This window comes from Uranotaenia lowii, chromosome 2, assembly GCF_029784155.1.
Source record: "Uranotaenia lowii strain MFRU-FL chromosome 2, ASM2978415v1, whole genome shotgun sequence".
Lineage (NCBI taxonomy): Eukaryota > Metazoa > Arthropoda > Insecta > Diptera > Culicidae > Uranotaenia > Uranotaenia lowii.
Window position 1 is genome coordinate 370,869,588 of NC_073692.1, and position 26,200 is coordinate 370,895,787.

The window sequence follows — 26,200 nt, forward strand, 5'->3', positions numbered from 1 at the left end:
GCCTACGTTTTGAGGTGATTTTTAATCCAATTATGTTTTACAGCTTCCAGTTAGCGGTAGAAATTTTCGATTACCTAGATGACATTATTGGTCTTCAGGCCACAAGTAAGTTTACGGAGACATTTTCTGTTGTTAAACATTCCTACTTTAACACTAAACATACCAACACTTTGTATATACCTATTCATACCGCGAGCGGTCAAATGACGGCAAACACCGTTTTCGCTAAAACTCCCTCGTTTCTCAACCGATTTCTACCAAATTTATATTTTTGAAAAGCTTATAATTCGACTCAAATATGTTTCTCAGACAATTTTCAGCTACAATCAATAACTTTAAAGTTATTTACAGTACAAGAAAAAAATTATGAAAAAACATGCTTCAGGAAAAAGGTTGTAAATCAGTTATTAAGTGCTCGAAAAAAAATTCACTTAGTGCCTGAGAAAGCTGAAGTTAGAAGCTATATGTTGCATACATGGAACATTTTTTTAAAAATTTTCTAAGATCGTGGCCACAAAAAATGTAAAAAAGTTGTGTAAAACCCGTACTTTTCAATCAATCAACCGCCAAAGCTGTTCCTGTAACAGTAGAAATTTTTTAAAAAGTGAATTGAAAAGTAGACGTAATTTGTCACATTTTGGCATCTTTAGATTTTTGAAATACTAAATACATAATTTTTGACGGCTTTTTAAAGGTAGTTGTTTTGCGAACTTTTTATGAATCTGGATTTTCTGAGACAATCCCTACACCCAAATTCAGCTTTGCACTGGATTTTGAGTACGTTAACGTATAGTTTAGGCAATAAAACTATATGCAAAAGAAAGCAAATTTCATGCCGGTTCTAGTGATTTAACTGCATTGGCGGTGCAATGCTTTACAAAAATATAATAAATATATTTCTGAAAGTAAAACTAGAAAATTTGAGCTAATGCTTGTTTGTGTTTTCGTTTCTTTTCATCCGTCTTTGTGTGCAAAATAGCTTTGAGATATTACCACCCACTGCGCCCGTCTGCCAAGCAAGAATTTGTGCTGACTTCTCAAAATTCAGAAACTAGTTCACTGTTTTATTTATCATATTTTTGCCAAGCATTGCACCGCCAATGCAGTCACACCACTAGAACCGGCATGAAATAAGCTTTCTTTTGCATATAGTTTTATTGCCTAAACCTTACGTTAACGTACTCAAAATCCAGTGCAAAGCTGAGCTTAGGTGTAGGAATTGTCTTAGAAAATCCAAATTGATAAAAAGTTCGAAAAACAGCTACCTTTGAAAAGTCGTCATAAATTATGTATTTCGTATTTCAAAAATCTAAAGATGCCAAAATGTGACAAATTACGTCTACTTTTCAATTCACTTTTTCAAAATTTTCTACTGTAACAGGAACAGCTTTGGCGGTTGATTGATTGAAAAGTGCGGGTTTTACACAACTTTTTTACATTTTTTGTGGCCATGATCTTAGAAATTTTTTAAAAAAATGTTCCATATGTGCAACATATAGCTTCTAACTTCAGCTTTCTCAGGCACTAAGTGAAATTTTTTTCGAGCACTTAATAACTGATTTACAACCTTTTTCCTGAAGCATGTTTTTTCATATAATTTTTCTTGTACTGTAAATAACTTTAAAGTTATTGATTGTAGCTGAAAATTGTCTGAGAAACATATTTGAGTCGAATTATAAGCTTTTCAAAAATATAAATTTGGTAGAAATCCGTTGAGAAACAAGGGAGTTTTAGCGAAAACGGTGTTTGCCGTCATTTGACCGCTCGCGGTATGAATAGGTATACCACATGCGTTATTCGAAAACCGTAACACTTAAAAAAAATTTAAAAACGCAAAAATACTTGCATTTCAAAAACAAAAATAGTCCTGTCGTTAAATTTGCGAATAAACAATTATATAAGGCGTAATCATCGTTTAAAGTTCAAAAACCGTCATTTGACCGCCTCCGGTACGTTTAGTGTTAACACTGTATTTTGTTCTACAGTTTTCAACTCCATCACAACATTCTGCGTCAATTCCATGACCTCGGCCGGTCAGTGCCGCCTAGCACCGTTGATTCAGTGCATCCAGGACTCCAACCCGCTGTACGACTTCGTCGTACGAATCATGTTCAAGCTTCATGCCAATCTTCCATCGGATCTGCTGACCGGCCATCGGGAACGTTTCCGCACCATCTTCCACCAGCTCAAGTCATTCTACAACCAGAGCCGGAACCTGCAGTACTTCGTAAACCTGATCACGGTTCCCAAGCTGCCGGATGTGCAGCCAAACTTCGAACAACAGTCCGATCTCGGCAACTACCAAGCCCCGGTAGTGATCATGCCCAACTCCGACCCCATCGACGATACCGAATCGGTCATCTCCGAGAGCCTTATAGATACCACCGAGGCTGCGCCACCCATTCCGGATTTGCCGCAAAATCACGTGCAGCAACAGCAGAACCACCTTCAACAGCAGGCCCACCATCAGGTCCTTGAGCTGGAACGGCTACTCCGGGAGCGAGACGACCTGATCCGGCAGCTGCAGATGGAGATCGAACGGTCGACCAACTACGTCAAATCTTTGACCATCGAGCAGCGAGATGTGCAGCACCGGCTGGAGGATCAAATTGCGCAACTCAACTCGCAGCTAACCAACACCGAGGGACAGCTGTCGAATCTGCGCATCCAGAAGGAGGAGCTGGAACTGCGGGCCCAAACGGCACCCACCCTGGAACGTAAGTAGCCGCGCTTCAAAGGTGCATTTTGTTAGAGTCTAAGATCTTGAAAGCGTTGAAGACGAGAATGAACACTGACAACTCTGTATTGAGAATCTTTCGAACGTGCTAAGTACTTTCTTTTGTATCAATCTGCTGCTTTCATAAGTTTTTACAGCAGAAGTCTTAATCCGCTTCAAGCACTTTCTAACAAACAGATGTCCCAATCCGATTTGATAAATTTCATGTATCAATTTACTGCTTTCATAAATTTTACCAACAGAAGTCTCAATCCGCTTTAACCACTTTTTAACAAACAGAAGTCTCAATCAAATTTGATCATTTTCAAGAATCAATTTGCTGCTTTCAAAAATTTTAAGAAGCGGAAGTCTCAATTCGCTTCAACCACCTTAAAAAACAGAAATCTCAATAAGATTTGATAATTTTCAGGTATCAATCTGCTGCTTTCATAAGTTTTTGCAGCAGAAATCTCAATCGGCTTTAATCACTTTTTAACAAACAGAAGTCTCAATCAGATTTAATCATTTTCAACATGCAACTTGCTGCTTTCATAAGTTTTAGCAGCAAAAGTCTCAATCCGCTTTATCCACTTTTTAACAAACAAGAATCCCAATCAGATTTGATAATTTTCATGTTTCAATCGTCTCCTTTTTAAGTTTTACCAGCAGAAGTCTCAAACCGATTTAATCACTTTTTAACAAACAGAAAACTCAATCAGATTTGATAATTTTCACGTATCAATCTGCTGCTTTCATGAGTTTTAGCAACAGAAGTCTCAATCCGCTTCACCCACTTTTTAACAATTAGAAGTCCCAATTAGATTTCCATGTATCATTTAGCTGCTTTCATAAGTTTTTGCAGCAGAAGTTTTGATCCACTTTAACCACTTTAACAATTAGAAGTATTAATCAGATTTATAAATTTTTATAAATCAAGCTGCTGCTTTCACAAGTTTTAGCAGCAGAAATCTCAATCCGCTTCAACCACTTTTTAACAAACAGAAGCTCCAATCATATTTGATAATTTTCAAGTATCAATCTGTTGCTTTCATAAGTTTTCAGCAGCAGAAGTCTCAATCCGCTTCAACCACTTTCTAACAAACAGAAGTACCAATCAGATTTGATAATTTTCATGAATCAAGCTGCTGCTTTCATAAGTTTTAACAGCAGAAGTCTAAATCCACTTTAACCACTTTTTAACAAACAGAAGTCCCAATCATATTTGATAATTTTCAAGTATCAATTTGTTGCTTTCATAAGTTTTAGCAGCAGAAGTCTCAATCCGCTTCAACCACTTTTTAAGAATTAGAAGTCCCAATCAGATTTAATAAAATTCATTTTTCAATTTGCTGCTTTCATAACTTTTAGCAGAAAAAGTTTCGATCCGCTTTAACCCCTTTTTAACAATTAGAAGTACCAATCAGATATGGTAATTTTCATGAATCAAGCTGCTGCTTTCAAAGGTTTTACCAGCAGAGGTCTCAATCCGCTTCAACCACTTTTTAACAAACAGAAGCCCCAATCAGATTTGATAATTTTCAAATTTTGTTAAATTTATATTCTATTTCTTTATAATTTAAATATAGTTTTTCTGAGGATGGGTGATATTCAGTAAGTCGAAACGTAAAAACAGCATTTTTATTTTCGTCGTAAATCACCGAAAAGTATCAATTAAAAAAGGACCACAATAAAGTGCGGTGATCAAAACCAAACAAAAAAAAGTCTCAATCCGAATTTCCAATGTTTAATTAGCGGAAATCTCAGACGCTGTAAACGATTTTTATTTTTAGCAGAAGTCTCAATTAAATTGAATAGTTTTCTAGCCATCGGAGTTCTTAGTTCATGTTGATGGTTGTTCCAACTTGATTAGCCTCAATTTGTTCAACACTTTTTTTTCAAAGAGTAGTCTCACTACAATTTTAACATTATAGCAGCCAAAACCTTAATCTATCTTTATCATAACTTTGAATTCGCTGTAACTGTTTCTTATAAACGGAAGTCTTAACCTGTTGTGACATTTTTTTTTTTCACAATTAAAAGTTGCTTTCCGCTTTCCTTATTTTCAATTGCAGAAGTCTCAATACGCTAGACCCGTTTTCTCACAAGCGGAAGTCTCAATCAGCTTTGATCATTTTTAACTTAATTTTGAAATCACGTTACACTGGAATGGTTTTGCTAGTAAAAGTCCCATAAGCTCAAGGATGAACTAGCTGTTACTGATTACTGAACTTTTTTTGGCGGAAGTCTCAACTTGCTGTCCAAATCAGAAGTGTTTAATCTGCTAGAACTTTTTCAAGCCTTAATCCGTTTTAAAACACCAGAAATATCCGTCGGTTTTCATCGTGTTTAAAGCAGAAGTATCAATCCGTTTTTTTTTTCGTTCCAAATAAGCCATCCAGAAGTCTAAATTTGTTCAAGAGGTCAGGAGCCTCACGCCACTTTAATCATTTTTAAACTAGCAGAAGCCTACATCTGCTGTGCCCATTTCTTTTTAGTGGAAGTTTCAACCTACTCATAACAGTTTTCTAACAATCAGAAGATTCAATTCGCTTCATTGTTTTCAAGTTATAAACCAGATTTTTTTAATCTAATTTGTTATTGCAAGTCGAAATCCGATTTAAAATTTGAGTCTAGCAGAAGTCTCAATCAGCTGTAAATGCTTCTCATTAGCAGATGTTTTTATATTTCTTTACTAGCAGAAATCTCAATTCGTTTCCAAGTTTTTTAACTATTAAAAATCTTAATTTCAATCAACAGTTTTCTCACAAGCAGAAGCCTAAATCAGCTTCACAATTCTCAAGTCTCAATCCAATATAACATTTTTTTCGATAGCGGAAGTTTCAATCAGTGTTGATTACTTTCAACTCAATTTTTATTAATTCGATCAAAATCATACCAGCAACTGAACACTAGAAAATCTTAAATCCTTTTTTATAAATCTACTTTCATTTTCCAGAAAAAGCCCAAGCCGAGGAGGAACGCGCCAAGGCCAGCGAGGAGAAGTTCCAAAAGCTGAAGACCATGTACACCCAAATACGGGACGAGCACGTGAAACTTCTGCGGCAGGTGAGTTCAGATCCCGAGTTGCTGGACGTAACTGCTGCCAAAAAAGAAACTGACTAACAAATTTACTAACTAATTTTGATTTTTATCAAATATTTATTTAACAACTTCCTTTTTTTGCATGCTGCTGCACGATTACGTTATCGGTGTTTAATTTGTTTTACTGTTTTTGCTTCTATTTTATTTTCTTCGATTAAATATTTGCCGATTAACAATCTTATCATGCTTATGCATTTTTTCCCAATTACTCTCTCCCGTGCACAAACTTTTACTTTCGTCCGGTCGATCTTGTTTCTTATGTTACACTTGGTTGATTTTGTGTGCTTTTTTTTGCTACTTTTTCGCTGCTTGACTGACTGCTCGACAATACCGGGGGTGCACCTAACCACATATTTGTGTTCAAATGGTTCGACCGTTTAATTCGGAAACATGATCAAACTTTGCGCCTGCAATAGACAAAACTTTTCGAGTATCGAATTAGTTGCTACAAACAGGTTTGAGACACAAAAAAAAACAAAACAAAATAGTGCTCGAAATCATGTAGCAAAAAAGTTGTTGAAGGGGCGAAAATTCATTTAAAAAATTAGGAAAATTAAGAATGAACGAAAATAATATTTTAAAATCAGGATTTGAAAATTGGTGTTATATAGTTTCATTCTCTGGCCAAAAAACTAAAACGAAGAAACAGAAGAAGAATATGAAGAGGAAAAAGAAGAAGAATCATGACTTAACATTGATAATATGAATTGAAAATTTGGATTCAGAATGAAAATTCAGATTCAAGAAGATTCACATTTCAGATTTTTTTAATTAAAGATAAAAAATAGCTTACATCTAAAATTACAAAGTTCTCATTTCTATCTTAAATTTTCTATTTTCTATATCTTTAAATATGCTGTCTAATTACGTAAATCGTTTTACATTTCTAATCCACATTCAATCGATTGCCGAACTGCCTTTCAAAAAATCTTCGATTCTCCCATCAATTCTGAATCTAGATTCAGAATTCCGATTTCGGATTCATATTTCAAATTAAGATGCCAGATTCAAAATTCAGATTCAAATTCGGAGACAATTCAAATTCAAATCAAGATTCAGTCTCAGTTTCAGAATTCAAATTCAAAATTGAGAATAAGAATTTATATTGATTTTTAAACTATTTTTTCGATAAGGTACTTTATCAGCAAACCAAGTAGGCTTCATTAGTTTCCATCCCAAAACTTTCATCATCTGACATGGACTCTCGTTCATCGCTAAATTCAAGTTTATCGCAAATTCTAAATTCGCTTAAAAACATTCGTTTGATCACCTGCCTGAGCTACCTTTGGACTAAGGCTGTATCGCATTGCATGGGTCAACGGGAGGGGGAAGTAATTGCCGTAGCGCTAGATGAAACGGTAACTAGAAATGGGAACCCAAAACCTTACTAATAACGGATTAATTTGCACTTAACCCAAACTTTCTCAGCACGGCGAGGTAAGCAAGCAGCTGGCAAGCTCCACGAAGGCGGCTTCAGACGCAACCAAATCCAAGGAAGAAATTCGCGTTCAGCTAGAGGAACTGCAACAGCAACAGTCACTGGTGGAAGAGAAGCTGCAGCAGAGCTCCAGCACCGCCAAACAGGAACAGGAAGCGGTAGCGCAAGAACTGAAAGACATCACCGAACGGTACGAAACGCTGCAGAGTAAGTACGAAGAGATGGAGGCAAATCGGCAGGCGGAAATTGCCGAACTGCGCATCAGCCTGGAGCGGGTCAACGAAGAGCTGCGCACGTTCCAATCGGACCGGGACCTGCTCCAGACCGAGAAAGGAGCCCTGGAGAACAGCCTGAGCGAGATGCAGAGCGAGCGGGAGCAGCTTTCCCACCAATACGCCGACGTATTGGGCCGGTTGGAGGCGCTGCAAATTCGCTCCGAGAAGCAGGGCCGCGAGGAGGAAACGCTACAGCAAAGCATCAGCGAGAAGAGCCGGCAGACGCAAGGTAACAGCGTTGATTTTATCATTTTTTTGGAATGTCTCTCGCTTGTTTTGCATAATGTATCGCAATTTTTAATATTTTTCCAAAACTTGATTTTGATTTTCACGCACTCGCTCAACACAAATCTTAATTGTAAGTTCACTTGAAACGTGGTTGTTTGATGTGGTGCTTCGTTAAGTTTTTTTTTTTTTAATTTTATCATACTCTCTGGAGCCACTGAAACTTGTTGTGCAATTCGTATGGAATGACTAGGCAAATTTCACAACGTAGCCCTGACTCCAGTATGTGCTTCGGATAGGGAACTAAAGTTTTAAAATTTCATCAAAATTCGTGTCGACAACATTATGGGCCTGACAAGATCAAAGCACTTATATTTTCACGTTTTAATCCTACAAAATTTTGGAGATTATACTGGCCCTTATCCTGCGCCACGCGTGGGTTGGCGAGTCACCCGAGTCACTCGATTCCAGGAGTCGCTTTAGGTAAGGAACGTCACTTCGGAAGAACTTTCGGAGTCTCGTGACGGTAAGGTGACTCGACTGGTCACCCGACGCGTGGTGCACAATACGGGCCACTGGCAGCAAAACGATCGTTGCCGTCATATTCACCACGATAGTATCGAACTTTCGGACTATCGGCATCTTCTAGTGCATAAGCATCCACCATAAGGGTTTTTGTGGGCTTAGTTTGTGGGCTTAGTATTGTGTTTTGAAACTCTACACACGTTACCGAACCTTTTTCCATCGATTTCAACATCTTCAGGGGAAATGTAAACGCGATATTCGAATGTAAAATTTACCGTGCTTTGCTCCCAATTTTCATAACGCCCTTATTAAACTTGGATTATAGACTATACTGAAATAACTTTTGATACAAAATTCCTTTCCATTTTTGGCTAAAATGTACCCTACCGTCACCTTTGCACGACAGCCATTTCGAATCGTCTAAATCATGTTTATCAAATATCTGGTTTAATTTTACCACTGGCCATCCACCTCTGCAACAACGATCGAAAACACATTGGTATCGGCATTGCGCGTGGAATACAATACAATTTATCAAGCCCTCTTTACGAGCGTTGCATTACAAGATAACCTAGCAAACATTTTTGTAGCTATATTCTTATGCTGTTTTGATATACGTTCTATATACATTATAGAATGACCGAGTGAAAGTTGAAAAAACAGCATTTACCTACCAAAGTGGAGGCAATATACATACATAACTTTCATTTCTTTCTAAAGCGACGAAAATAACACCAATTGGACACTATCGGAAGAATGCTAAGCGCAAAATTTTGCTCTCATAGCCTTCAAATCGTTGACAGCGACAATATTTTCCAGTTCTGTCATTGGCCTATACTTCTCAATTCTCATCTGATTTTAGCCATCTGGATGCCCTGCTGGTTGCAGAGAGAACATGACGAAGATTTTATCACTTGAAGCCCGCGCGGGAGCAAAATCTATTCAAAATTTACAAATATGGCGGACAGCCTATCATATCCGATTTAAACTGACTTCAGACGACATTGTATACGATCTTTTCACTATACAGTTGGAATTGCGGTTCGAAACACCATTGTAATAACGACTTAAGTTATCATTACTGATACGGTTTCATGTTCGCTGGGAATGTTTAAAAATTCGTTCAAACTCCCTTTTTTTAAACCTCGAATAAAAAACTCTTACTTCTCCCAGCACAATCCATCAAATTTCCTCAAGAAGCGCCACCATCAAGAACGATAACCAGGGCACAAAATGGCCCACTCTGGGCCCATCTTACTCGAAGTCGAATCCTTGCTAATCCCTTTCCCCATCGTACAGAACTGGTGGACAAACTGGAACAACTCCGATCGGAATACGAATCGCTTCAACAACAACACGTGGATCTGCAAGCAGCCAAGGCCGCCCAGGAGCAGGAATTCAACCGAATCCACGAGGACGACCTGCTGCGGCTGGATTCGCTCCAGAACGAAATGGACGGCAAGGTGGCGACCCTGGCCAGCGAAAAGGATACGCTACTGGCCGAGAAGGAATCGACCCTGGGGCAGCTTGTCTGGCTGCAGACCGAATCCGGGCAGCGTACGGCCGAGTTCGAATCGCTCGAGAAGGATTTGAAGAACGTAATCGAGCAGAAGGACCACGAGCTGGACGAGCTGCGGGCCAAGTACACCGAAATGGAAGAAAAGTATCAGGTATGGTGTTTCGAGGGTTATTGAGCTAACGTATGATTTCCAAAAACTTTTAAAATGCTCTCATTGCTTTTGTTGAAAACTGATAAGATTGTTCTCAAAAATTGGGAATATAAACAAGATACTGAGGAGTAAACAGCTCGTAGGAATATCTTAAAAGTATTAAAAACATGATACTCAAGTTTAAATTTGGCGGTAGATAAAAAACAATGTTCCAATAACCTTCTGTAGTCAAAATATAGCAACAAGAGCATTTCAACAGTTTGCTTAACCACGATCTAATCAAAACATCCATATTTGCATCAACCCATTTGTAAATAACCTGCTTGAATGGTGTGTTATCGAAGCTAATGACATCTCAATCCCCTAGCAAAAGTTAAACATGGTCACACGAAGACATTCCATCGCACGATCCTACAGCATAGTATCGCTACAACTTTGGTAAAACGAAAGAACGAATCAATATCATTTTATGTCTTTTCTCAATAGCCTTGTGACAGCAAAATAATGTTATTCAACCTTGAATTCTTCTCTTAGTCCCTCGATGCAAATATGGACCGACTGCAGTCCGACAAGGGTGCACTCGAGTCCGACCTGCAAGATTTACTTCACCAACAGGAGGAACTGGAGCAGAAGCTACGCGCATCGGAAGCCACGGTTAGTGACCTGGAGCAATTGCTTGTCAACGCACGCATCACTGGGGAAACTTCGCTGCGAACCTTGCTGGAAGCTTGCATCAAATCCTCGGAGAAGCTAACACTGCGAGCGATCAGCGAAAACGAGATGCCCGGAGCTGGCGGAACTCCAACCTACTTCCTGATGATTGCTGAAGAGCTACAGGATGTCCTGTCCAAGCTATCACTGGTACACGACAGCTACCTGAAGGATAACTCAACCAACGTCGAATCGCTGGCCCGGAAGGTCATCATCGGTGCCCACTTGCTGGCATCGGCCCACGTCCAGGGAATGTCCATTTGCAACCGATCTGCGAACATCGAATGCGGTGAACGTAAGTGACTGTTTTTTATCTTGATATTGTGGTTCTTTATGTTAAAGGTCTTATCATTTCAAACCGGTTGCATGCCATTTCTTTAACTTCTTGCGTAAGTACGATGCCCATGGGCTTCAAAGTTTTAAAAGTAAGAATCGAAGCTAGTCGACTACCGCTAGTCAATAAGATCTACATGCAGTTCTATTCACACTAATAATACTAATCGATCGCTCTATTTCCCACAGGCATAGCCGAGGAGATCAAGGAGCTCGGCAGTTCCATCACCGGTCTTTTCCAGTCGCTGCAGAAGACCAGCGAATCGGATACGGTCGGGGCCAAGATTGCTGACTTGCGGGCCAAACTTCAGCGGGTCACGGAGATGATTGGCGATCTGGGCAAGCAGACGGACGGCACCGAAAACCTGGGCGATCTGGTCGAGAACGAGCTCAGCAGCATGGACAAGGCCATCGAAGAGGCCGCCTCCCAGATTGAGGTAAAGATCCCTCCACCAACCGGTGGCCTCGATGTCGTTCGTAGTACCCTACTGCACGTGGACACCTGCGTTGTCCGGTTGCATTGTGCCCTGGTACTGCCCAGGTCTACAGTGGTGAGCCCCCATCCTCGCGCCCTTACCCGAGTTTCTCGTTTCAGTCGTTCGACTCGTGGTGTTAAGCGGAAAATTTTGAGTTTTTCTTTGTTCATGGGGAAGACATGCTATCGAACTATCCAATTGAAAATATCTTTCTTGTTGCTCCCAAGTTATTCGACCAAAACGCGTCGAGTTGTTAAAAAATTGCACAATATTTTTATTCGTTGAAATCACTTGAAATTTTATTCTATGGTTACGGAATTCGAATTTACAGAAGATTAGATCCAGTCCGGATCTAATTTGTGTACATAGCGTTCTCTTTCAACAAGACCACCCTGTAGATCGGGCTCTTTTTGAGAGCAATTTAGCTTCATTAACAAAGATAGCCTTACTAATATATCTCATCAACAAAAAACCAACCTTAGGAAATGCTCTCAAAGTCGCGAGCCTCCGACTCCGGCATCAAGCTGGAGGTCAACGAGAAGATCCTGGACGCCTGCACCACCCTGATGCACGCAATCCGGGTGCTGGTGCAGAAATCGCGGCTGCTCCAGTCGGAGATTGTGGCCCTCGGCAAGGGCACCGCATCGGCCAAGGAGTTCTACAAGCGGAACCACCAGTGGACCGAGGGGCTGATCTCGGCGGCGAAGAGCGTTGCCCAGGGAGCCAACTTTTTGGTGTAAGTATCATTTATTAACTGTAATCTTTATTAATTCACGCAAAAAATTCATGGAAATGAATCCATCAGTGTCAAATCAATCAAATCAAATTGATATTTTAGAGAATAGGTTAGATGGAAATGATCGAAGTTGGAACACTGTCGAAAAAATTTCGAGCTCCTCAAGAATAGAAGCGGCTTTGGAACTGGGATCATTCGCGTCAGTTGTCTGTCTCATGAGACTCATTTCTTCTGTCGGATCCCAGAAGCATCAAATAGTTTACTGCATTAGGATCCCACGGAACTAAGCCACATTGTTTGAATCCATTTGCTAAAATGGTTTTTACAGACGAAATTTCATTCAGCGCTGTTACCTACTTAGGTGCGATTTGGGATTTTTTGATTGGATCTCCAGAATTGAATGTTCGCCAATCGACCTGTTTTTGATTTCATTTTACTTTTGAGGCTCTAAAAATGAAACATCCAGCTGTTGTAAAATGTGTGTGGCGTGTGGATAGAAACAAACCAGTACAATTTTTTTTCTCACGACAGAACTCTGTGACTTGTGACCATCGGCCGGCATGATTTTCCCCTTAAGTTTTCCGAAAAAAGAACAGTATACGTTTCATTGTCCGAGTTTCCATTAGCCGTGTGCACATATTTCTCACCAGTCTTTGGCGAAACGGTTTCTTTTGTAGGAACTGAACGAATAGAGGTTTCGTCCATGTTTCATACACGATCCGGTTTTATTATTACTTCCTGCAATAAATGCCTTGCACTGTAATGGATAACTTCGGTGAACCACTTTCTAATAGCCTGTTCGGTCACACTAGCTCTTTGCTTGGACAGGCCGCTCAGTACACGTCGATGTCGCTTCAAAAACAGATGCAGCCATCCACGACCTGGAATGCCTTTGCTGAACGATGAACTCCGATTATTGGTCTTCAAATAATGGGCCACCGTTACTGGCAGCCGCTGCCAATTCATGCCAATCGACTATGCGCAATTCTTCTTCCTTCGACAGCACGGTTGGTTTTCCCGGAGATTTACCGGAACATCCTGTCATCTTGGCCCGTACCGTGCTTTCCTGGATTCCATGGCGGGCCGCAGCTTGGCGTATAGATATACTACGTCGTACGGCATCGATAGCCTTGTTCATATCTTTTTTTACTGTAGGCCATGTTCTTTCTGGAGGGACTCATTTTCATCTGCGCATTTAGGAATGTAAACAAAAGAAAATGGTTTCAAATTCTGCGCCTTTGATTATTGAATAAATTCAAAGCTAACAAACATTTTCAACACAAAATTTTCACCAAACATATTGAAAATCGAACAAACTTAACAATTGAACCGTTTTTAGACTTATGGTAACAGATTAAACCTTTTTTTCGCCGATTTTTGTTTCGACACTTTCTTAGCTCCGCTGTCAACACTGATCACTTTTTGAAATAACGGGCATACATTTTTTTTCTTTTTTTTCTCCTATTCGCAAACTATGAAACTGATTTACAAAAACTTGCTTCCAAATTGAAGATAAACAGTTGTTTCGATTCGATAGTTTATAAGAAACTGAATTTCGGATACATCAAACTCATGAAATTCGGGTTTCTTCTTCTGACGAAGCAAACTTACGGTTCGAATTTTCCCATAATGTTCGGCTCGAAAAGGTTCTTAAGATGATTGTCGCAAAACAACAATTGAACGTGGTATATGAACTAGTAAACATTAGCGCTCTGTCCAACTGTCAAAGTTATTGCAGTACTAGAATCAAAGTGCACTAAAATATTCATAATGCCACGAAGGGTACACAGGGTTACCAGACTTCTGGAGATGATTTTTCGTTTAATTTTTGTCTATGATTCTTTGTAAACTTATTTTAAATCTCAACTTAATAAAAAAAGTAAGATAACTCTTTGAATTAAAAAAAAATGTAATTCAATGATTTACAATATTTTATGTTAAACCAAACGACCAATATGCAAAACGACTTCTATGTCAAACGGCGTTTTTCCAAATCACTTTATGCCGAGCGACGTAAGACCCTTTCAAATGCAGAACCCTCTCGATTTTGGTACGGTTCGTTTTTGGGCGGTTTTCTGAAACAATAATTTCTAATATTCTTCGCATTTGCTTGACTTTTTTTTTCCTTTTTTATAGGAATTTAACCCATTAAGGTCATTCTTCCTCGATTCGTACGGTGATTAACCCATTTGGGTCATTCTTCTCGGTTTCATATTCTGTGATATAAATCTGTTTCACGAAGGAAGTCCGATATGTTGGTCTCCTCCTGTGGACAGTTTGAAAGCATCTCCCGCATACTAGGCGGAAGGTGGCAAATCTGTCGTATGTGTTGATATTGTGGGCACGTTGTCAGAATATGTTTGATCGTTGTTTTCGTGTCGCAGCATGGACAAATGGGGGGGGGGGGGGGGTCGGTTTTAGCAATAAGATGTTCATGGGTGAGGCGAGTGTGATCGATGCAGAGACGGGTGAGGGCCCTTCTTTCGGTCGGTTTGGGTCTGTCGGTCCATGTGTTTGTGGAGTTTTTTATTTCCCGAAGTTTGGCTTGGTGGTTCGAGTCCCATTTTATGTCCCATGCCTCTTGGAGGGCATTTTTGATGTAGAGTGAGGCGTCTTGTTGAGGAATGGCTATCTGTGGGAGATCCAATGAAGTAGCTGCTGCGACGAGTTTGTCCGCTGCTCCATTGCCGGGGATACCAGCGTGTCCCGGTACCCAGCAGAGCGTGATGTGTTTTTCTATAGCTATCTTAGATATCGAGGGAAGCCCAGGATGTTTGATACTGCCATGTGTCGGTGCTGTGAGCACGCTGGCTGAGTCGGTAAATATGACTGTGTTCGGTTCGTGTGACGGCTTTCAAGATCGCGAAAGCTTCGGAGCTGAACACTGAGCATTGTGTTGGAAGGGAGAGAGTGAGTTGGTTGGTTCGGTTGGGGTTGCGGTTTGGGGGATCGTTGGTTTTCACCCGTCGGAGAAAAGTCAGGTTCACCTTTGGAGTCTTGTCGTTCCAGTATCGGATTTTGGGTTCTTGTCGAGGGCAGATTGGTGGTATTTCGTTCCCTGTTATTTCGGAGAGAAGCTGGTTCGTTCTGGTAACCATAAGTGACTCTCTGGACCCCCCCATTGGCTAGCCATCTAAGGGCTTTGGAGGATAGCTGCTTTGCGATTATGTATCTGAACGGCATTTGGCCACTTTCAGCCATCAGGGAGGGGATAGGGCTGGTGCAGAAGGCTGAGCTTATTATTCGGACGCAGCGGTTATACAGAGGTTCCAATTTGTTGATGACTACCTCTATATCGGCTTGACTTAGTAGGCCTGTGCCATGTAGAATCGATGGTAAGAACCAGCCATGGAGGAAACGGAAGAGGGAGTCTCTGTGAGCGTAGCTGGTTTTGTTAGCTAGAATTTGCAGAATTAATATTTTGCCTATGGCATTTTTTCTTGTTTGGTCCCAGGGATACTTGAAGTTGAGACGGTCATCTAGCCATAGTCCCAGCAGACGGGTATGGCGGTTCATTGAGATTGTTTGGTTGTTGAGAATAAGTTCGGGGAGCTTGCCAAGTCTTCTTCGGTTTGGGCCAATGTGAATGAGATGGGAATTTCTTGGGGAAAACTGAAAGCCGACCGTAGAGGCCCAGTTTGCTATCTTATCTAGTGCTGTCTGGAGTCTCTTTCTAGTAGTTTTAGAGTAGGCTGAGGATGATATCAGGAGGATATGATCCGCGTAGACCAGGGTTTGGATGTTGTTTGGGACCTTATCGAATACGGAATTGACTGCTACTAGAAATAGGGTTGGCGCTATTACTGAGCCTTGGGGTACACCACCATGGATGGATCTTGAGTGGGATCGTGTTTCGTTTACAAGCACTTGGATTCTTCTATCTTGGAGAAAGTCTGCTATGTAGTTTAGCATTCGGCCACCGATACCCCAGTTATTCAGCTGATTGATGATTGCCATTCTATCTACACGATCGAAAGCCTTAGTTAAGTCTAATGAAAGGCATTCAGTGTGATGATGTTTATGGGTCGGTGGGTCGAGGGACGATTCTAGCTCCTCTAAATAGTCGTCTGTAGAGCGTCCGGTTCGAAAGGCGAATTGTCGGTTGTCGAGCAGCTGCTCTTTTTCGAGGATGGCGTGCAGTCGCCGATTGACCATTCGTTCAAGATTTTGTCCGACACAGTCAAGTAAGGTTATAGGTCTGTAGTTGTCGATGAGGTGAGGTGTTTGGGTTTTGCGTTGGGGATGACCAGTCCCAGTTTCCAACATTGAGGAAGTTTGCCGTTAGATCATGTTTGGTTGTAGATCTGCAGTAGGGTTCCCTTCCCGGCCACAGACAGGTTTTTGAGTAGAGGATAACCAATTTCGTCGGGACCGGCAGACATGCCTTTGACCTTTCTAAGTGCACACTCCAGCTCGTCGATTGCGAAATTCCTGTTGTAGTCTCTCTGGTTGTGGGATGAGTTGGTTGGGAAGGGGAGCAATTGAGTATTGGAGGGAGGGGACAAAGATGTAAAGTTATTACAGAAGGCATCGGCTAGGGCAAAGGGATCATTTGTATAGTGTTGGTTCAGGAGAAGGTGAAAGGAGTTTTTGCGATTTTCTCCGTTCAGAACTTTTATCTTGTTCCAAAGCACTTTGGCGGAGGTGGTGGGGTGGATTTCTTCGGTGAACTTCTGCCAACAGTTAGATTTGGCTATGGAGACTGCTGCTCTGGCACGGGATCGTGCAGTTTTAAATTCGGTGAGGGCCTTTCTTGGAATTCTTCTAAGAGATCTCAGGGCTTTGCGTCGTTGTTTTACGGCTGTACGGACTTCGGGTCCCCACCAGGGGACTGCGGTTTTGCCTGATACACCGCTGGTACGCGGAATGTTTTTTGTTCCGGCTTCGATGACGATTTTGGTGAAAGAGGGAATGCATGCAGGTGGGTTGAGTGCAAGATGTTTATCTGACTCCATTTGGTAGCCGAGCCAGTCGGCTTCGTCGTATTTCCAGCGGGGTCTGGTCGCTGATTTCGGTATAGGGTGTTCGAGCTTGATCATGATGGGGAAGTGGTCACTGCCGAAGGAGTCTTCGATAACCTGCCAGCTGAATTTCGGGCCGAGTTCCCAGGAGGTCATAGTGATGTCGAGGGCGGACGTGTTACCAGTTGCAGGATCGATTCTGGTTGGTTGGCAGTTGTTTAGTATAGTCAGGTTTTTGGTGATTGCCAAATCTTCCAGGTAGGTACATTTGTTGGTGGCGTGGGTACTGCCCCAGCTGGTTGAGTGGGCATTGAAATCGGCCATATAGGGATGGGGAAGTTGGGATAGTAGGTCGTCAATTTAGCTGGTGAATTGGTGGTAGGGTAGTTGAGGGGGGATGTAGAGGGATACAACGGTGAGGTCAATCGGAGTGTGCACTCTGGCGCAGACAGCGTTCAGAGTTGTATTAATATTGAGTATTTTGTATGGGGTATTGGCTTTTATGGCCGACCCAGCGCCTTGTCGGGATGATAGGTCGGAGGTCGTATGCAAATTGTAGCCTTTCATTATATTTTGTGGGATATTTGAGTTTGTCAAAATGTCTTGAATGGCAAAGATAGTTGGGGAGAGGCTTGATCTGTATATCTGGCAATCTTTTGACGAGTCCTCGGGTGTTCGATTGGACGGCGTAATTTTGATATTTTTTGTGTGTTGGTTTGTTGGACTCGGTAGTATTGTTTGTTTGATTGGGGGTGCTGTTTTGTGAACTTGTTTGGATGTCCATTTTTATTTTAGGAATGATGTGGATGGTAGTAGTTGTTTGGTAGATTGGTTGACTTACCGGTCTGCTGGGGAGGGGTTGATGTTGCGGTTTTACCTTGTTGAGTGGATTCCAGTGGGAGGGGTTTGATTTTCTGGTTGGCGTTTCTTTTTTGGTCTCTTTTCTGCAGGTTTTCCATTTTTGGGGTCGCTTCCTGTAGGGGAATCTTCGGAGGATGTCTTCCAGAAGCGCTTGGGGGTGTTTTGGATGCTGACTGTGGATATGTCGCTGGTCATGCTGGCGTCACTGTCGGATGTATCGGGTGATTTTTCTTTTTACAGTTCCAGTTTTTTTACTTGGTTGGTGAGGGTGGTGATTTGGGCAGTAAGGAAGTCGACCAGCTTGCGGAGGCCGAATATTTCCTTGTCTTTTTCTGCAATTTTTGGATTGGTGGTGGCTTGAGTAAGGCGTTGTTGCAGCGATGTTGATTGTTTTTGGCGTTTTCTGTATTCCTTGACGGCTTCGTTGTGAGAAATTCCCAAGTCGGTTCGGATTCTTATTATGTCCTGTTCATCTTTATAGACAGGACAGGATCGGCTGTTGGTGCGGTGGGCGTCTTGGCAGTTGACACAGTTTGAAGGTAGTTCACAGTTGGGGTGGGTTTGTTCTTCGCCACAGTTGAGGCAGGGAGTTTCATTTTTGCAGTGCTTTTTGGTGTGCCCAAGTTTTCCACACTGCAGGAAAATCATTGGTCGGGAGTAGTAGGGACAGGTTTGAGCTTGTATAAATCCGAAACGTATGTGGGTGGGTACTGTGGTTCCTCGTATCGTGAGGGCAAGAGTGTTGGTGGGTTGGGTTTTTCCATCTACTTTCCTGGTGAATCGATGGACGCCGATTACACCTTGGTTGGCGAGATCTTGGGCCTTATTCTGCGAGGCGAATGAAGTGACTCGTAGTCACATTAGTCGTAGTCACGTGACTCTAGTCGGGGTATTCCGAGAGGCGACTCACTCACGGTGACTAGTTCATTACCTCGGTGGCTTGATGTTCATTTTGATGTTCCAGAGGCAATGAACCAGTTTCATCGGGTTCACCATGCGAACTGTCAAACATGTAAGGAACATTCAAAGCAGGTAGTGTGATATTCAATATCTTGGATGACGTCACATTCATGAAGATTTTGAAAATAACGCATTTAATTTTTATGTAACCAAAGTACTAAATCAAACCAATCTTTATCAAATATGCTGTAAATCCTTAAGTGGAATTCAAATTATCTTTCGTTCTAGTTCGTGTTGAGAATTGGGATTTGCGTACACGCTCTTTTTTTTAAACTCAAAATTAAGTAGTTTTGGTTCAAAACAGCACTTCAGTGGCTTCCCTCAACTTTGAGTTTGTCTGGGCAATAGCAAAACTAAGTTCGAATAGGCATACTCAATACTAAGCCGAACTCGAATTTATCCTTTTTTTCGAGGGTAACTGATTTTCAGGAAATTAAAGGATGATTAAAATTTGTTGTACCCGGATGTTGCTGTTCCGGTACATTGCATTGCAATTACAGAGCGGTGGAAAGTTTTGACACTCCCGGTCAAAGAAAACTTCCGGATGTTACTTCCTATGGGAAGTAAACAACATCCGGAAGTTTCCGGACATTCCAAGCCGCTCATCGTATGGTGACAATGACGGACAGAATATTACGCTGACACGGTGAACATGCATTCCATTATGAAGTTCCTTCATAGTCTTCCGGTAGTTGTTCCAGAACGACCAAATTTTGCGACGTGTTCGTTGATTGCTGTTCCGGTTCGAACTAAACTCGCTAAGTGTTTTCAGTCTAACAAAGAGAATTCAATTTTTAGTTCATAAGGTCGAACTCAGCTTTGCTCCCTCGCCGAACGAAAAAAAATGATCAAATTTGAGTTTGCAGTTCGAACTCCATTTTGAACCATCGCAAGGAGGAAAAAGGGTACTTAACTTTAAGTTCATAGAATCGAACTATGTTTTGAACCTCGGTCGTACTTAATTTTGAGTTAAAATAAAAGAGCGTGTACGTGATAAAATTTCAGATATAAGTAGATTAAAAATATAGAATAAAAACGTTAAATAGATAAAAAATTCCAAATTCTAAGATCAAATTAAGATTGAAAACTGATATCTAAAATTTCATTCTATATTAATGATTGTCAGATAAATTATGTTTTCGTTAAAATCCATGATAATTCAAAATTAAGGACCTTTTTCAAAAAACATATCTCAAATTAAAAATTAAAATGTCAAATAAACATTCTTTTATAGATTCATAATTCAGATTTATAGATCGCAAATTTAATTTCAAACCAGGGTTTCAGATTTAATTTCACATATATTTCAGATTCAAAGTTCATATTCTTTTGTATTCAGAATCAAAAGTTCAGATTAATTTTCCTCATGTAGATAAGTTATTCGCTTTTCGGGAATAGAATATTCGACGCCATTTTAAGTTTAAATAGAGGTGGTTTGAGATTACTTCATTTTTTAAAAGTTGACTTTTATTTTAAGAGATTAAAGTAAACAAAGATACGAAATGTGCCGATCGTAGTTTTATTGATTTTCTGTCAATGTCTATATCCAATCGACTAAAAACTTGTCAAACTACAAAAAATGGAATTACAAAAGCGAAATTATTGTTATTATTTGAATTTAAAAAATATTTAAATGGATACTGAAGTAAAAAACTTAATCAAAATTATGTTCATGAGAGTTAGTTCAAAGCTTTGGTAGGAAAAAAGTATGTTTTCGAAAACTACGTGAGCAATTTTTACACCTATTTTTATTACCTACTAATACATATGCAATCGACGTAATATTAAACCTCATAAAACAAAGTGATCTTGTACGCGGATAGTTCATTGGAGTTCATCTGAAATATTTTTGTTTAGAATGTCATTACAAAACCAGGTGATGCAGATCGAACCAATTCTATGCTCAAATTTGAATACTTGGTTGAATATTTTTTGCACAAAAAAAGTTTCACTCAGTATTATAAGTCATATTTTTATGTTTATCTTTTATTCTCGCAGCAATATATTCACTTTCTGACAACGAAAAAGTTTCTGTTCTGTTAGACTGAATTTTTTGCATCACCTTTCCGTGGTTTTTCTTTGACTTTTGCCACTGCATTCATTTGAATGAGGCAAAATGAATTACTAGAACTGTCAAATGGTTAGAATTCCAATGCAATAAGTGCGAACCAACTCTTGTTAATTCCGCGATTTTTTTATTCCATATTTTTGGGCCGGTTAGATAGACGATGGCACTTGATTATGGTCAGGATGGTAAGTTTTATTTTGATTACTAATAATTCAAATACTGAATGAGTTTTTTCATTCCAGGAGCGTGGAAAGAACGAGAAATACAAAGCGTGGTCTGGTCAGGCGGCACCCACCAACTTCAGGAGAGGGTGATTAAGCCGAGGATGGATATGATAAGGCGAGCATAATTAACTTGCAAGCAGATGGAATGGAAGCGAGAGAAGTTGAAAATGATCCGAATAGGTGCAATAGATAGTTTGTGGCAAACAGCAGTAACAACAGTCTTCCTGCTTCAATCCGCAGTTCGTTATCGGAAGCAGCAGTATGTTAAATCTTCCGGAGGACAACTTTTGAGTGTTTTTTTTTTAGAAATCGGATTGATTTCAATCATAGATTGGAATTTCACGTTAACTTGCATCCTAAATAGGAATATCTAATGACCTATTTTGAGCGAACTTTTGCTTGCTCTACTATACTTGCTCCGAATAATAATGGAGAAGTTGAGGCGCGGACTACCAAAAGGCGGAAATAACGGAGCTGCGATGAAGTCCTCAAAACTCAAAATAAAATCATCAGAAGCATCTTCTGCATAAAAAAAACATTGTGTGTTATCTATAATTAATTATCATCATATTTTGACAAGATGGCCATTCAAAGAAGATCATGTTCTAGTTCAGCCCCGCTGATTGATGCTTGAAAAACTCAGAATCCAGAAAATTTTTCTTGAAAATTTATTGTAAACTTTTAGTTTTGTTGACGACAATCTTGTAAGTTGAAATCCATTCCATTTTCAATATTGTTTGAAAAAAAAAGGTTCAGTATTCAAAAGCACATTCGGAAAAATGATTAAAAGGTTCAAATCAGCTTCAATTTTAGCAAAAAAAAGCCCACAATCACTTTACAATCGTTGAATTGGAATTTAGGAAACATAAAAATTAGGATCATACCGTTTGTTAATTTATGGATTTTTTAATTGCTTCAACTTTCTTTTTTCTCAATTATACATGTTTGACCCAATTTCGAATAAAAATTTTATTTTCGAAATGGTTTTGCTTCAAGTCACCTGCGTAATAGGTTACGACTTCAAAAGTCACTTGGCACCGACTTGAGTCACGCCATTCGCCTCTGGGAATACGGTGACATTAAAAAAAAGTTCATTCGACTCACCTAAAGTTCATTCAAGTCACGGCATTCGCCTGCTAGAATACGGTGACTCTAAAAATCGTAGTCACTTCACGTCATTCGCCTCGCAGAATAAGCCCCCTTGTGTTAGTTCCTCGTCAGTGGCTCCTACGGCTTCGCGGCAGGTCACCACGCACTCGCAGGTGTTGAGCGAAGGGTGGAAATTTATTGTCACGGGAGTTAAGTCGATCAAATTTTTGACTGCTAGCAGTTTGTCAACCTGTTTTTGGGATCTAACTTTAAGCAGGTATGCCTGGCCCTGATCTCATGGATGTCCTCCTATGATTTCTCCGGCGGCGAGTTCAACAGTTTTAGAGATGATAAACGAGTATGTTGGGAGTTTGGCAGAATAATTGGGTTTGAGTAGTAGAAATGGGATCGGCCCATGTTCGTCGTTGAGGGGTTTGCCCCCATGGGGGGGGGGGGGATTTTCCCCCATAATAGTTAACTTGTTCTTTAAGTGCGAGCTGAACTTTTCGATTTGAGGAGGTGGTGAATCTTGGAATTTTCTAAGTGGATGTCACAACAGACAGATGTCCGTGATAGAGAAGCGCTATTCATCAGAACTAGTTCAGAGACCACGGTAGAAACACGTTTGATCACGACGGCGATTCGGTTTGAACTAGCATTTGCTTGACCAGTGAAATTGTTGTTACATAAAAAAAACTTTATGTCCTTAAATGTTGCTCAAATATAACAACAAAAACAAAAATCATTAAATGGCATAAATAACTCAAAAAAATCAAAACCAAATGCAAAATGTTCTGACCCGTTCTTCCTCTTGCAGCACCGCAGCGAACAAAACCGTTTCGGGTGGGGCCCGGCACCAGTTGGATCTGGTGGTGGCGGCCCAGGAAATTGCCGCCTGCACCGCCCAGCTGGTGGTAGCCAGCCGAGTGAAGGCACCACGCGGAAGCCAAAATTTGTCCGCCCTCGGAACGGCCTCCAAGAATGTGACCCAGGCGACCGGTGTCGTGGTGGCCACTGCCAAGGACTGTAGCCAACGGCTGGAGGACTCGCAAGATCTGGACCTTAGCTCGCTGACGGTGCACCAGGCCAAAACCAGGGAAATGGAAATCCAGGTCAAGGTGCTGGAACTGGAACAGGCCCTCCAAACCGAACGGATGCGACTTGCGGCTTTCCGAAAGAAAAACTATCAATCGCCGGTGGAGGACTAAAGCAGGAGAGAGAACCGTTGGAAGGAGAAAAGAGCAAGTGATATAATTCCATTCTCTCTATACGAAACTATAGAAAAACAGGAACCGAAAATATATCAATCACTAGTAAATGTCAGCCCCCATATGCAAGACAATATAAACGAACAAATAGGAAATAGCGTAATGTGCTCGTTTCGGAAGCCTACCTAGAAGAGAATTTTAAACGAATCGAATATTGCACCCTAAACTCTATGTCGCATTTCGACAAATCCGTCTGTCGAAGTGCATATCCGTGATTGTGTCTTCTTCCTTATTTTAGCTACTTTTAGAAACTTTTTAGAAACAAAAACATAAATATCACCTACACGCCATCGATATGATAGAAGAACAAAAACAACTATTATCGTATTCTAAAATATATATTTATTCGTAAACAGCGGGCGCACGGTTCCTGGATCTGCGCGCTCGGGACCTACGGCAACAGACACGCTTGTTATTGATGTCAACGATTTAATAATTCTTGTGCTAGAGAAGCAAATTAGGCAAGTGAAACCACACCGATGTTAATGTTGAGTTTTGTCTATAGCTAGTTTTATAGATGCCTTTTTACGTAACTAGAGTAAGCCGCAGAAAGAAAGAAGTCCAATCGTGAGCAAATTCTATCCAATCAATCACTGGGTAATGTTTGATTTTTATTTATTGAACAATATTATTCTAGTAAACAATCAATAATGACCCACAATAACAATCGGAGGAGCTGATGATGATCATTTAGAGTAAATCTATCAACTGCGAAAGGAATTCATCGGAACGGTTTAACTTTTTATACCAAAAAAAAATACATCAATTATCACAAAATTCGTCTATCTTCTATTAACTAAATATCTAAACAAGCTATTTGTACCGGTATGAACGTAACTGTTGATATATTTTTATATTGATGATGAAGTATCTACACATTTATATGCCAGTAAGTAAGTTGAACATGTTCTGAATAAATCGTGTCCCTTAATTGGGTAAATTTATATTTGACGCTATAGTGTGCTCTGGTACTTTCTTTCTTTGTTATCCGAAAAATTCCCACGATTTTGTTGTTTTCAGAACAGTGCTTTCCAATTTTGAAATCTTGTTCTACCCCCAGAATACAAGCTTCTAAAGTCCATTAAATTTGATTTCCTTGTTCAAGACTTATGCTAGATGCCGAAAATAACACCTTTCAATTTTATGCTGGTTTTTTTTTTGTTGATTTAGCAATGAACATACTGAATCTTTGTACGTAAGAGGAATGAATGACATCCAGATGTTAAAATCCTAAGGACCAAATAAGTTTAAAAAAAAGAATCTTTGTATATACCTAAAGGGTGATACGGTCAAAACTTGGTCAATATCAACTTGACGTATTTCTTCCAATTTTGCATTTAAAAAATCTGAACATCCCTCATTTTGAAGGTGTGTGTGTGTAGAATGATGCTCCTATTATGATTTTGGAATTCACTCTTCAGTTGTCAAAATGGCGTCCAAGGAAGAAGAGCAGCGTATCAAAATTTTGCTCGCGCATCGCGAAAATCCCAGCTACTCGCATGCAAAGCTGGCAAAATCGCTAAAAGTTGCCAAATCAACCATTACAAATGTATTTAAAGTATTTGGGGAACGTTTGTCGACAGCCAGGAAGTCTGGATCGGGGGGAAAACGAAAACCGGAAGCCGTTGAGACGACAAAGAGAGTTGCCGGTAGTTTCAAGCGAAACCCTAACCTCTCTCTCCGAGATGCCGCAAATAAGCTGGGTGTATCGTCTACAACCGTGCATCGAGCCAAAAAAACGAGCCGGAGTATCGACTTACAAGAAGGTAGTGACTCCAAATCGCGATGATAAACAAAATACGACGGCCAAAGCGCGATCCCGGAGGCTGTACACGACGGTGCTGACGAAGTTTGACTGCGTAGTAATGGACGACGAAACCTACGTCAAAGCCGACTACAAGCAGCATCCGGGACAGGAGTTTTATACGGAAAAAGGAAGGGGAATGGTAGCAGATATTTTCAAGCACATGAAACTGTCAAAGTTCGCGAAGAAATATCTGGTTTGGCAAGCCATCTGTACCTGGGCTTAAAAACCAGCATTTTCATAGCTTCCGAGACTTTCAACCAAGAAATGTACGTAAAAGAGTGTTTGAACAAACGTCTGCTGGCTTTCCTGAAGAAAAACGGTTGTTCCGTACTGTTTTGGCCGGATTTGGCATCTTGCCATTACGATAAAAAGGCCATGGAGTGGTACGCCGCCAACAACGTGCAGGTGGTTCCCAAGGACAAGAACCCTCCCAACACGCCAGAGCTCTGCCCAATTGAGAAATACTGGGCTATTGTCAAGCGGAACCTAAAGTAGACCAAAAAAACTGCTAAGGACGAGCAGCAGTTCAAGGCAAACTGGCTTTCTGCTGCGAAGAAGATGGACAAGGTGGCTGTACAAAATCTGATGGCAGGAGTTAAGCGTAAGGCCCGGCAATTCGGATTTGGAAAAGCAGAAGCCTAACTGAATATTTTTCCTGAATTTATACTAATTAAACTTGAAAAAGAAATTTAATATGATTTTTTAATTAAACGATTTCACCGATTTACACGCGTTTTCCCTTGACCAAATTTGAC

At 40.5% G+C, this 26,200-nt stretch overlaps 1 protein-coding gene across 12 annotated transcripts in view; it reads left to right on the plus strand.

The window, feature by feature from the left end:
• Nucleotides 1–24,582, plus strand: part of LOC129750070 (huntingtin-interacting protein 1) — an 85,125-nt gene extending 60,543 nt beyond the window's left edge. For 5 of the 12 annotated variants that reach the window (XM_055745272.1, XM_055745275.1, XM_055745269.1 and 2 more), the window contains 10 exons: nt 44–105; nt 1,986–2,717; nt 5,673–5,782; nt 6,235–6,273; nt 7,247–7,760; nt 9,455–9,951; nt 10,486–10,957; nt 11,185–11,546; nt 11,954–12,207; nt 23,188–24,582. In XM_055745272.1, coding sequence (XP_055601247.1) covers nt 44–105; nt 1,986–2,717; nt 5,673–5,782; nt 6,235–6,273; nt 7,247–7,760; nt 9,455–9,951; nt 10,486–10,957; nt 11,185–11,546; nt 11,954–12,207; nt 23,188–23,578 — 3,433 coding nt within the window. In that variant the 3' untranslated portion in view covers nt 23,579–24,582. The remainder of the gene's footprint in view (nt 1–43; nt 106–1,985; nt 2,718–5,672; nt 5,783–6,234; nt 6,274–7,246; nt 7,761–9,454; nt 9,952–10,485; nt 10,958–11,184; nt 11,547–11,953; nt 12,208–23,187) is intronic. The other 7 variants (XM_055745270.1, XM_055745276.1, XM_055745278.1 and 4 more) reach the window with 7 other exon arrangements.
• The last annotated feature ends 1,618 nt before the right edge of the window (nt 24,583–26,200 follow it).